Below are 13,401 nucleotides of genomic sequence, written 5' to 3'. Positions count from 1 at the left end.
ATAAAAATATACTCATGGGCAATTCTGAATGTGCATACATAAAATAATATAGACAAACTAATTTTTTTAAATGCACTAGAGGTAAGGTGTCAGGTATACAGGGAGTGCAGAATTATTAGGCAAGTTGTATTTTTGAGGAATAATGTTATTATTGAACAACAACCATGTTCTCAATGAACCCAAAAAACTCATTAATATCAAAGCCGAATGTTCTTGGAAGTAGTTTTTAGTTTGTTTTTAGTTTTAGCTATTTTAGGGGGATATCTGTGTGTGCAGGTGACTATTACTGTGCATAATTATTAGGCAACTTAACAAAAAACAAATATATACCCATTTCAATTATTTATTTTTACCAGTGAAACCAATATAACATCTCCACATTCACAAATATACATTTCTGAGATTCAAAAACAAAACAAAAACAAATCAGCGACCAATATAGCCACCTTTCTTTGCAAGGACACTCAAAAGCCTGCCATCCATGGATTCTGTCAGTGTTTGGATCTGTTCACCATCAACATTGCGTGCAGCAGCAACCACAGCCTCCCAGACACTGTTCAGAGAGGTGTACTGTTTTCCCTCCTTGTAAATCTCACATTTGATGATGGACCACAGGTTCTCAATGGGGTTCAGATCAGGTGAACAAGGTGGCCATGTCATTAGTTTTTCTTCTTTTATACCCTTTCTTGTCAGCCACGCTGTGGAGTACTTGGACACGTGTGATGGAGCATTGTCCTGCATGAAAATCATGTTTTTCTTGAAGGATGCAGACTTCTTCCTGTACCACTGCTTGAAGAAGGTGTCTTCCAGAAACTGGCAGTAGGACTGGGAGTTGAGCTTGACTCCATCCTCAACCCGAAAAGGCCCCACAAGCTCATCTTTGATGATACCAGCCCAAACCAGTACTCCACCTCCACCTTGCTGGCGTCTGAGTCGGACTGGAGCTCTCTGCCCTTTACCAATCCAGCCACGGGCCCATCCATCTGGCCCATCAAGACTCACTCTCATTTCATCAGTCCATAAAACCTTAGAAAAACCAGTCTTGAGATATTTCTTGGCCCAGTCTTGACGTTTCAGCTTGTGTGTCTTGTTCAGTGGTGGTCGTCTTTCAGCCTTTCTTACCTTGGCCATGTCTCTGAGTATTGCACACCTTGTGCTTTTGGGCACTCCAGTGATGTTGCAGCTCTGAAATATGGCCAAACTGGTGGCAAGTGGCATCTTGGCAGCTGCACGCTTGACTTTTCTCAGTTCATGGGCAGTTATTTTGCGCCTTGGTTTTTCCACACGCTTCTTGTGACCCTGTTGACTATTTTGAATGAAACGCTTGATTGGTCGATGATCACGCTTCAGAAGCTTTGCAATTTTGAGACTGCTGCATCCCTCTGCAAGATATCTCACTATTTTTGACTTTTCTGAGCCCGTCAAGTCCTTCTTTTGACCCATTTTGCCAAAGGAAAGGACGTTGCCTAATAATTATGCACACCTGATATAGGGTGTTGATGTCATTAGACCACACCCCTTCTCATTACAGAGATGCACATCACCTAATATGCTTAATTGGTAGTAGGCTTTCGAGCCTATACAGCTTGGAGTAAGACAACATGCATGAAGAGGATGATGTGGACAAAATACTCATTTGCCTAATAATTCTGCACTCCCTGTAGATGTTTCAGTTTCAGTATGAGAATGAGTCAAATGTTTAATTTATTTAAACAATTGAATCATTGAATAAATCACTGCTTAAAAACATGTTGTGCATGTGTACCTGTATAAACTTACTGAGGGAACTAAATGATAATGTTGTAAATTCGGACATGCACAATATAGCAGTCAGCACTGTTCAGCTTGTTTGTAACATTCAGGTAGGACACCAGTAAATTGTTTATTTGCTTGGAACAAGACTGCAAAATGACCACGCATGTAACCTTAATGTTCATCCACTTCAATTAAACTTTTATGCAGTTGCTCTATGTGGATCCATGGTTCATGTTGTTTACACCAAATTCTGGCCCAACTATCCCAATGTCATCAAAGAAATCAAGACTCATCTGACCAAGTGATGTTTTTCCAGTATTCTGTTGTTCAATATTGGTGAGCTTGTATGAATTGTAGCCTCAGTTTCCTTTTTGTAGCTAAAAGGACTTACACAAGATGTGGTCTTCTGCTGCTGCGCCCCATCTGCTTCAAGATTTGAGTGGTTGTGCATTCAGAGATGCTCTTCTGCAAACATCAGTTGTAACCAGATTATTTGAGTTACTGTTGCCTGTTGTTCTCCTCTGACGTCTGGCATCAACAAGTCATTTTCACCCAGAGAACTTCCACCACTGATATTTAGACCATTTTCTGTAAACCCTAGTGATGGTTGTGTGGGAAATCCCAGAAGATCAGCAGTCTCTCAAATACCTAGACAGCCTTTCTCGTACCAACAACCATGCCACTTAAAAAACACCTTTCTTCCCTTTTCATTTGAATCTTGACCATGTCTACTTAATATATCTTGTAGTTTGTCGTTGTTAGCGAAGGTAGAATAGCTACTGACATAGACATGCATGTTAGGTTAATAGGTGATTCTAAAGTGGCCGTGGATGTAAATTTGACTGTGAATGACTGTCACTCTGTATTAATCATGTGATAGACTGGCAACATGTCTGGGATCTACACCATGTCTTGTACTATATGACTATATACATAGTACAAGACATATGTGGATATATATGGGATAACCTACAGCCCCCTGCAACCCTGAACTGGTCAACCAGTAAAGAAAAAAAAAAGATGAAAATGTTTAACAGGTATCTGGAAACAACAAATAAAGGGAAAGTCCACCATTTAGTGTATTTGAAAGACTGTGTTTATTTGGCTCCAACAGTACAGTCATATGTAATGTCAACTTGAAATATAGTGAATGAACACAAGGCTCTTCAAAGAAATGTCAACCAAGTGGGCAAAAAAACACAAGAAATACCAATGCAGAGCAGAAACTGAACATTTACCACAACCCCCCCAAAATTATAATCGTAACTCCAATAAGTCACAGAATGAAGTTTTCTTAAAATTTTTGCTACAGTCTGCATTTATGTGGCAACAGAATTACGTCAGCAAGGCTACTGTGCATTGGAGCATCAACACACCCTCATGAGAAACCAGCGTCTTTCACAACATCAAGGAGGAAGAGCACTGTGGCTGCTCCCCCATTCTCCTCCTCCTACTCACTCATGTTGCAATGACTGACATGAGGCATTTCTGCGACAACACAAGAATACAGATTCTTAAAATTTGATGCTGACTCATTAAGGAGCTTCTCGCCAGGTCTCTGAACACCCATACGGGAACAAACTGTTTGGCACTTCTGCTGATAGCAGGGAAAAAAACCCTTTAACTTCAACAAATAAACACAAAACTCAAACAAAATCAATCAAATAAAAAAGTCTATTTAAAAAAATTAGCTGCACATGCTAAGAATACAGCACCTTGTGAGAACAAATACTGTAACAAAGGTTGGAAATTAAAACACAGAATAAAAACATAGTAAATACGACACAGTGGAAGTAACACTTTAAAAACATAAGTGAAGGGGCAACTTTAAGCAAAAAAATATGATCTAATTTGAGGGTCTGTGTTTACATATGTTTCATTGTCTTCTGGTGAATAAAGTTGTTTTTTTTAAAAATGTCCCCAGGTAGTGGTATAAAGGGTAGCATGACCGAACAAATGTAGCTACAGAAATCACTTTAATGCGATAATTCAGCTGCATTTGACGTTACACACATTAACTAAAGTATAAATTGCACTTTATGCCAAATGAGCACACACAGTACATTAATAATCCACTATACATATATCAAACTACATTCAATGCAAAGAGAAAGCGTGAGAGAGAAAAAAGGCGGTCATGTTCAGCTGTGTACTGTTGCATTGGCTGTGCCCGTCAACATTCAGGCCTTCAGTACTAGCTTTTTCTGACACACAAAATTAATAAAAGCGGATGTATGTCATGGTAAGGCCTATAAGTTGAAGTAAATGCACAGTGACTACACACCGATCTGTGACGCCCCACTACAGAGCTCCTTCGCAGATTCGCGATGCCTCAGCGTGACCCGAAACTCTTCGTATGAACGGCGGAAACCCACGTCAGAACCGAAAGGAATGCTGTTCAGAACCAAAATGCCTTCATTTAAGAAATCATAGAAAAATAAATAATGTACCACTTAAAATACTGAGACAAAAATACACAAATATATGCACAAAAAAAACCCCTTGAAATTGTTACACACATAAAACTCCAACAACAATAAAGAAACTGCTCGTGTAGTTCTCGCCACTGTTAGAGCGCATCAACTGCTGTTGACCTGCTTATCAGGTAGCACCGTAAGAACCTACACTGATGTGCATCCATTCTTTTAAAATGGTGAGATGAGCTGTACGTCACACAGAAACCACGTGGGTGGAAATCCTTTTGGATCCACTGGCGGCTGCTGCTGCATCACAACAGGTTTGTTTTACTTTGTTTCACATCGGCTCTGACAGCAAACGATTCTAATGTTGAAGAAAACCCTACACAGCACCTACTATGTCAAAAGGCAAGATAAAGATAGGGAACGTGAAAGGATGTATAAGCTATGGTGAAAAATAAACCTACTGCTCAATTCATTTTTTTTAATTTGCTCCATCTGATGAGGAATGTGATGTTAACCGGCCACCAGTTAGACTGCGGTGAACTAATGGAAGGAGACCAGTTTGCGGTAAATGCCAAATTGAGCTTTTCTTGCATTGTAACACTTTTTCAACATATTTAAGACAATGTGAGGTGGAAGAGAGCAGTGTGGCGGGCTAGATTCAACACAATCTGCCTTCATCTGAAATACTGTGTGTGTTCGGCTAAATCTCACTGAAGACCACTAAACAAAGCTCTGCACTTCCTCAAACTGATGCCTGTTTTCAGTATTTAAGAAATCCGTATGTAATAAACTGTGAACATGCAGCAAACTGACAACACTGTACAAATAATATCCCGTACAAGTCCAAAATGAGAAAGTAGCATATCTGCAGACGATGCTCGGATGTGCTTTGTACAAATATTGAGCTTCTTTAAAACCGTGAGTCCGATCAGTGGCTGTACAACTAAGATGAATGCAATCTCAATGTATGCTCAGGTGAAGCTCGAAGCTACATGCCGTTTCAACATCCTGTAAAAACATATACATGAAAAACAGTGCGGCTTTTCAATCCTCCCACAGCTTACAACGCTTTCCCTTCTGGAAAACAAAAAAACAAAAGAAAATAGAAAACAAACTTCATCGTAATTATTCAAAATGTGATACAAAGTTGTACATTTCTGATAAAGGAATGAATAAAAGCTTGAGGCACCAAAGGCTATTATACATAAAATACAAACAATGTGTAAAAATGAGAGAGGGGCAGTGAAAAACCAACAAACGAAAGAGATAAAAATAGTAAAGAAACAAACATGATCAATCGTGTTCTGTCAACGCTCTCGGTAAACCACGCGTTTGCCCGCCAGGAGAGGGAGACGCTCCTGCTGATCTTGGCGTAAGATCCGCGAGACTCCTGGAGGCTCTCCTGCAGAGTCCGTTCCCGCGCTGGGAGACGGTTCCCGAGCACGCCCGTCCAAACTCAAATCCGTGTGAGGCTGATTCATTTCCCTGTCAGTGCAGCGAGCTTGCCAAGTTTACCTCCCCCCAATACCCACCCACCCCATACCCCTCCCCTCTTGTCCGGAGACCTGTTTGGAGGCACCGCACTGACGCCGAGCGAGCCTCGCGAGTGCAACAGTGATAAACCTGCTGATACGGTACCCTCTGCAGGCATCACCACAATAAAGCAACAATAACCAACAGCTTTACTTTCTGGGGGGACATTCAGGCTACCAGCCATGGCGTGACTCCCTTGGGAAGATTAAAGGAAAGCAAAAAAAAAATTACTTATTCAGAACTCTAGAGGCTTTTCTTTTTTTTGTTAGTGTTGTTTTTTCTGCAGAAGCCATGACGCAACCACAAAACAGTGACATGTATGTACAATACATATAAATATAGTTTCAGTACACTACACATGCTTTTTCAGGAGTGGGGAGGGCAGGGGTGCAATGTTCTGCTTGGCACAGTCCTTTTTTTCTTTCTTTTAGTCTTTGAGTGAATGGTGCTGCATGAAAGTGTGGTGAGGTTGTTGAGACGAAGCAACACAGAAACACCTAGCGTTTTGGTGTTAGGGAGCCAGTCCAGATCCCACCTCATCCACTTCCTCCTCCTCCCACGCCTCCTTTCACCACCCCCCGTGAATCTGGCCGGGCTGCGACGCTCCAGTCTGAGCCATGCAAAGACTAAAGAGACAAGTTCTGCCACCAGCCGAGGATCTGAGCTCCACCACGGCGTGGATGTGAAAGAGCGGACGCGTGTGGTTTTTGTTTTTGTTTTTTTTGTTGTTTTTTCCACACGGCGATGTGAGTAGAAGCAGCAAAGAGCATGAAACTTGCAGCGGGGTCGGACAGTGGGGTTGGGGGGGAGGACAGTTATCTCTTTTTGTAGCATTGTACACACAGACTTCTTTTCTTTTAGACTTGTTTTCCCATTAAAAAACTATAAATACCGTAAAAGAAGCATTATTTACAAACTCCATGCGTTTCAGGTTAGAGTGATCACTGCAAGGAAAGCACAACAACAGAGAGCGACGTGAGGATGGGTGTTTTCACATCGGTTCATGAGTCGTACGCTGTGGTTTTCACACAGATGCAATACACTGCTACGACTAACGAGTCACAATAAATGAAACATAACATGCAAACACAGAAGCTGAAACCCACATGAAATAAATACAAACTCACACTGGGTGAGCAAAATATTAGTATCATACTGGGAACAGATTTCGCACTAATAGATAAATCAATAAAAATAATAATTACAATTTCAGTGTTTATAATAAAATTTTACTCAATTATGTTCTCGTCTTACCTTCTGCCAGCACCCAGGCATTGGTAAACCATCAGGGCCCTGTTTAAAGAAGAGCAGCAGAAATAAAACAATGAGATCTGAAATAGCACGGACAGGTTCGCTGAGATGTGATCATGTATCCGCCAATAAATGACAAAAGGTTATAAATAAGTGGCCTATATGCCAGAGGTAAAGATTACAAATGGTATCCAGATGTTTTGGAACATCCAGTTAATGAGCACAAATCTAAAAGTGTGACACAATAACATTCTCCTACTTCATCAAGTCATCCACGTAATTACACTTGTTCTCTCTTTCCACCCTAAGGATGTGCAACCTGCATGCAGCTAAGTGCTGTGTATATATACTATTAGGTCCATGAGTTTCTGGATAGTGTAGTTTTGCCTCTGTGCACCACTACAGTCGGTTTTAAATCAAATGAAGTAGCCAATATGCGACTGAAGAGCAAAACTTCAGCTTTAATTCAACAGCCCCCCATTTTCAGAGGCTCTAAAGTTACTGGACAAAATAACATAATTTTAATCCAAGTCTAGCCTGAAGTCTAGAACCTGTGGACAGAACCACATGCTGCATTTCCATTTCTGAAAAAGGATGAATAATATACTTTGGGTCATCATCTATTTGCATCGTCATCAGTAAGGCTGCAGTATTTGGCTGAATCTGAGCTGAGAGTATGGCCAAGTATACCTCAGAATTCATCCAGATACTATCCTCAGTCACATCATCACTCTGCACTAGTGACCCGTTCCACTGGTAGCCGTACATGACGATGCCACCTCCACCGTGTTTGACAGTGAACGTGGTATAGTTCAGATCAGGAGCTGTTTCTTTACTTTTCTCTCCCAATCATTCTGGTACATGTTCATCTTTGTTTCATCCATCTAAAGACTTTCTGCAGGACTGTGCTGGCTATTTATGATGTTTTCTGTCAGAGTCTAATCTGCATTGCAACCCTCTGTATTTACACGAATGAAAGCGTCTCTTTGTTGTAGATTTTCACATCTATCTGCCTCCTTGAGAGTGCTTTTGGTGTGGTTTGAAATCATTCTGTGTTCACGCCCTCCCAAAGTTTTTGCTCTCTCTGATAGTTTTCCTTCACCTGCATCCGCATCACTCTAAAACCTCAGATCGAGAGTTCCATCGAACAGTTGTCCAGTTACTTTTGAACCTCTAAATATGGGGGGAATATAAAAATGACTGTAATACCTACTGTGGTGGTGTATAATCATTTTACTGAATTTGACACAACTGTGACTAGTTTAGAGACGGTGATGCAAGTTGCACAACTTCAACCAAGTTATCAAAGTCAGCAACACTACAGACACTACTGCACTTCCCTGGTGCTTGGAAAAATGAATAGAATCATGAACTGTGCAGCGCTTTTCTTTGCTTTCTTTTTAAATGCAACACTGACTATTATGATAACATATTCTAAATTATTACATGCAACGGCAACCTCAAGAGAGTATATTCAATCATGCATGTAATACACAGCAAAATCTTTCAGGATTTATCTTATTATATGTGCTGCTGTATTTTAGAACATGATGTGGGCACACTATAAAGAAAATCAAGCAAGTGTGATAAAAAAAATAAATAAAATGAATGCAGCTGGTTTGAGTAAATTAATGCAGATGTAATGTAAAAAGATGATTTTTGTGACATTTTCAATGCTTTCTTACTCGATCTGGTTCATTCCTATACACACACAGCACTATGGCATCTTAAAATGAACTCCTTGTATACTTTTAAGTGCTTAAATTACCACCCATAGTGTTAAAATATCCATGCAACATACAACATTGTTTCAGAAACAAAAGCTTTGTAAACATATTTGAGAAAAAAGACAATTTTTCTACGAATAGGTCTTGAATTGAGTAGGTCTGAATTTGTAGCAGAGTAAACGATTTCTCGTCTTGTCACGGTCTGGCCCAATTGGTACAAAAGCAGCGAGGGGTTGGAGAGTTAACACAGTAAAGGAGGGATCCACGGGTAACTCATCAGTTAAGGAGTCTGTGTTAGCAACAGGTTAAAAGGGAAGTGGTTCATCGAGGAATCAGAAGGACGTAGGGAGTAAGCATAATGCTTTCTGCAGTTTTATTCAGAGGAATGAAGGATTCAGTTAGAGGGACAGATTTATTTACTTTGTGTATTTTGTTTCTAACGGTGTGCCTAAAACAAGAAAAAGGCTGCTTGCGGTCAGGATGTTAGTGACGTATGTGCACGTGAATGTTGTTTTTCTAGCAATTGATAAAAATGATGACAAAAATGTAACTGTGATGAAAATAAGATGTGCTCATGCTCGTCAGGCTCTCGATTCATGCATGGTTTTGCTTCGGTAATGACTGAAGGTGAGCGGCATGCATGGGTAGGAGGTTTAGGAAGAAGAGAAATACTGTACCAATTGGCATGGGGCATCCAGCCCATCCAGACCTGGCTGCCCTGGTTCCCCCTTTTCACCCTTAAATCCCCGGAAACCCTGTTTGTAAAAATGACCTCGGAGTGTTACTGAGAGAGAGGTGGACGACCCTTACCCCCTGCATCAGTCCACTGCGACAGACACAAGGGGAGGGAGAGGGAGGAGCTGCCCTGTGAGCTTGCGAACCCAACCCAATGTTGTTGTTGTTCTGCATTTGAACAGTTGAATTATTAGGAAAGTAATACGCTTTAATATTTAGGTTATTTTGGTGGTATTCTGGTTCTCAGCACAGCCAAAGGGAGCTCCTTCCTTCCTTGTTTGGAGCGACCGCTCACAGTTGGGACATACCAATGGGCAGGGTGCATCTAATCCTGGGGCACCCTGTTCTCCTTTCTCGCCCTTAGGCCCTTTTTTGCCCTTCTTTCCCTTCTCCCCCTGTGGATACAATGGTTTGGTCAAGTTAAGAAGCATTTGTCAACAATAAGGACTGCTATTAGGAGGGATTAAATAAGGGAGGCTATGGCCCACAGAGAGGAACGACACATGGTCAGTGTTAGGAAGGAGGGGATACCAAACAATACCGGCTACTCTAAAAACATTCCTTAGGGCAGGAAGTAGACATAAAAAGGGAGGTAGTGAGGTGGGTAGGAGAAATTGGAAAAAACACTTCATAGCCAAAGGGATGTCAAGGGCACAAAGGATGAGAAAGTGTAGCAGGGAAAAAGTCCTCCAGAAAGACAGAATAAAATTTTACTACACACTGAAAAAGTCCAAACTGTATCCCTGTAGAACAGAATATTTTCACATACTCAAATCAACTGTGTTAGAAATATCAGGTTTGGGAAAGTACAGCAACACTTAAAGGTTTGGGGTGATTTTCAAAGTAAAATTGTGCATGTGTGGGTGTTTTAAAGCACATTGTTTCCATCTAATTTAAGATTTAATGAGAAATAAATGAAATAATTTATAATAAATGAATAGTTAATTAATTTTCAGTCAGATATGTCACAGACATCTCTTCTGTGTTTCAGTTCACATTCCCACTGTGTTATGCAAAGAGCAAAAACAGCCTCAAAAAAAGCTTTTTCTGCCCTTTGAAAGAGGGTTCATGTGATGTTTGCAGATGAGAGCGTGATCTATAATGAGAGCAGGTAAAAGAGTGCCTGTAGTGGTGGAAGTATGCTCTGGAGTGAAGAGGAATGAGAGTTAGTAAAAGCAAAACAGAATACGAGTAGGTGTAAGAAATAAGCAGGTGTAAGAGTGGAGATGCAAGGTGACATCTCTTCTGTGAATGAGTTTAAATACTTGGGGTCAACCATCGAAAGCAATGGACAATGCACAAGAGAGGTGAAGAAGATAATACAGCCGGGGTGGAGCGGGTGGAGATTATTGAAAGGGAAGGTTTACAAAATGGTAGTGAGACTTGCTTTCATGTATGGTTTGGAGAGAGTGTCAATGTGAAGGAGGTCATGCAGCGGGTCAGCGTGACAAACGAGAATGCTTCATTTAAGGTAAGATGAAGGCCTGTGGCGGCCACTAAAGACAGCAGCTGGAAGAAGATGGAGAAGTTAAAGTGTTCCTGTGATGGATTTCATAACATATGTGTACTTCTCCCTTCACAGAACACCTGAAAATGAACAATAAGAGAATAAGAGTTGGGAAGGCCTCAGTGAACTGCTGTACTTGGAGGAGAAGTACATCAGAATCTCTATTTTGAGAAACGGATGTCTCACGGGCAGCTTCGTGACACATTATTGTATGAAGCCTATTTCAGCCTTTATTGCTCTTCAGCATGTGTTGCTTTAATCAGCACAACAGTTTTCAGCTATGCAAACATTATCAGTTAGATGAACCCTCATCAGGTAATACGATAGATTTGTTTGAAATGGTTGAAAATGAGCCTGTGTAGAAATTCCATTAAACATAATAAATGATTTATAATGAAAAATACATATAAAATATGAATTTAAAGTCACCCCAAACTTTGAAGTGGTAACGTATGTTGAATTGAGTTCATGCAAGTTATTAGCACTCATAGCTACCACCCATAACTCATTAAAAGTGTAAGTACTTGATTATTGTGTATCATACACTAAAGAGGCGCAGCGCTACAATCTGTTGTGCGTTAGAAATTGTCGGTAAACACGACGATTCACAGAACACGCCACGGAGCAGCAAAGCGTCTTTATATAGGATACAGTTTCTTAAAGACATCTACTGAACAAATCATGCCTGTTAGTGGTGCAGAGACACACACAAGTAACACTGAAAGCTACAGACTACTGTAAACACAAGCAGGGAAAGGATTACCAACAGGCTCAGCAACTCAAGGTGAAATGCTTCAAGTTTATGTCCATGCGTGGAAACAACAGAAAATAAATAAGCATGAATTTTAAGAGCCTGTTGTCAATGGACTTGTTTGGGCTAATACATCAAAATCAGCTTTAAATGACTTAGAATGACACTGGATTTGATGAGATGGCAAGTCACTCAAAAGTGGAGAACAAAAGCTGGTTTGAGAGGACTGGGGATGACACTTTAAGCAATGGAGGACTGCTGTTATAGGACGCTATTATCCAATTGGCTCTTGAGTCCATCTGTCGAGGAGGCACAACTGCTGTACAAAAGACTGAGCCCAAGCAAAACATGTTCACAGTATCTGTAAAGGAAGCTCATTAGGATAATAATGGCTAATGAAATTAGCAAATTAAAATGTACTGTAGTCAGCTACTGTGGTTTAATAATGTCAGTACTTCAATTATTGATATTATAGCTCTAAAGCATCCTGTCACTGTCCATTGACATCAGCCTTCTATGTAGTTATTAATGAGCCGTTACAGTATATCTACATCTACCTTTTCTCCTCTTTCCCCAACGTCGCCTTTTTCTCCCCTTAAGCCTGGCAACCCCTGTAAAAGCACAACTCCACATTAAAATCTGACGCACGGGGGTCCCGACCAAGGTCGGCGTGTGATGAGCTGTGCTCGCCTTTGACACGCACAGACATAAGAGGCTTATCTTGCCCTTGCAACGCTAAAAGCAAGACATTTTCAATCAAACTTAAAACTGAAAGCTTTAAAACTTAAGACCAAAAGAAGAAGAAATAGCTGGGTGTAAAACAAAAAATGATATTTATGTAGTTAACTTCTAAATGAGATCTCTAAAGGGCTCCGTAACCAGACCAATTTACGCACAACAACGCTTACTGAATTGAACACACAGTGTATGAGAACTTATAGAAGATCAATCAGCCATCTTTCTATCATTCACTAATAAGATAATTAGCATCAGGCAAGGAGGAGTACTTATTATCCACAAAAAGCAGCACAAATGAACAAAAAGTGCCTGAAATGACTGATGCTATTATGGTATATCATGCTATCGACTTGTGATATGGAGATTTGCAAAATGTGGAACATATGAGGCAGATTTGATGAGGCGTTCCTCTGTTATACAAAGTATTTTTCAGGTATGGGTTGGCTTTCTTTCTGTATATCATTTGGTGCTTTACAACTCGTATTCAGGAACTGAATTATGGACATTTTAAACAATGCTGCATCAGATTCTGTGGAGTTACACTTTCTTCTTGTTTTGAGATTTAAAATATATATTTTAAAGCTTTTTCCTAAGTATTCCTCAACCAGAAGAAGCGGTTTGATTCCTGTTTTCATCACTAATTCTTTTTTTCCTCAAACTTTCTTGTTAAAAACAGAACTAAAAGAAAGTCAAACAGACTCACATCCAAGCCTGGTGTTCCAGCAGCTCCCTGCAAATAGAGACATGAGCCGTATTATGATCAAAAATATGTATTTCACACTGTATCAATACATTTTTTTTATTTTTTGTAACAAAAAATACAACGTAAATGCAGGCATTGAACTATTTCAAACTCACAGGTAGTCCATAGGGTCCTCTTGGCCCTGGCTCACCTGGTGCTCCTTTCTCACCCTAGTTTAAATACATCAGTGTTGTACTTACAATGGCAGGTAAAAGGTTAAATGAATTAGGACCAACCGA

General features: G+C 40.3%; 1 protein-coding gene across 1 annotated transcript in view; it reads right to left on the bottom strand.

Moving 5' to 3' along the window:
• Positions 1–5,738: 5,738 nt before the first annotated feature.
• Positions 5,739–13,401, bottom strand: part of col25a1 (collagen type XXV alpha 1 chain) — a 149,433-nt gene continuing 141,770 nt past the window's right edge. Inside the window, exons 34-39 of the mRNA XM_080298332.1 lie at positions 13,279–13,332; positions 13,124–13,150; positions 12,240–12,293; positions 9,733–9,819; positions 6,966–7,004; positions 5,739–5,906 (exon numbers count right to left, since the gene is read on the bottom strand). Coding sequence (XP_080154458.1) covers positions 5,880–5,906; positions 6,966–7,004; positions 9,733–9,819; positions 12,240–12,293; positions 13,124–13,150; positions 13,279–13,332 — 288 coding nt within the window. The 3' untranslated portion in view covers positions 5,739–5,879. The remainder of the gene's footprint in view (positions 5,907–6,965; positions 7,005–9,732; positions 9,820–12,239; positions 12,294–13,123; positions 13,151–13,278; positions 13,333–13,401) is intronic.

The sequence above is a fragment of the Astatotilapia calliptera genome, chromosome 3, assembly GCF_964374335.1.
Source record: "Astatotilapia calliptera chromosome 3, fAstCal68.1, whole genome shotgun sequence".
NCBI lineage: Eukaryota > Metazoa > Chordata > Actinopteri > Cichliformes > Cichlidae > Astatotilapia > Astatotilapia calliptera.
The sequence above is the reverse complement of the archived record's forward strand: the minus strand, read 5'-3'. Positions and strand labels throughout refer to the sequence as shown.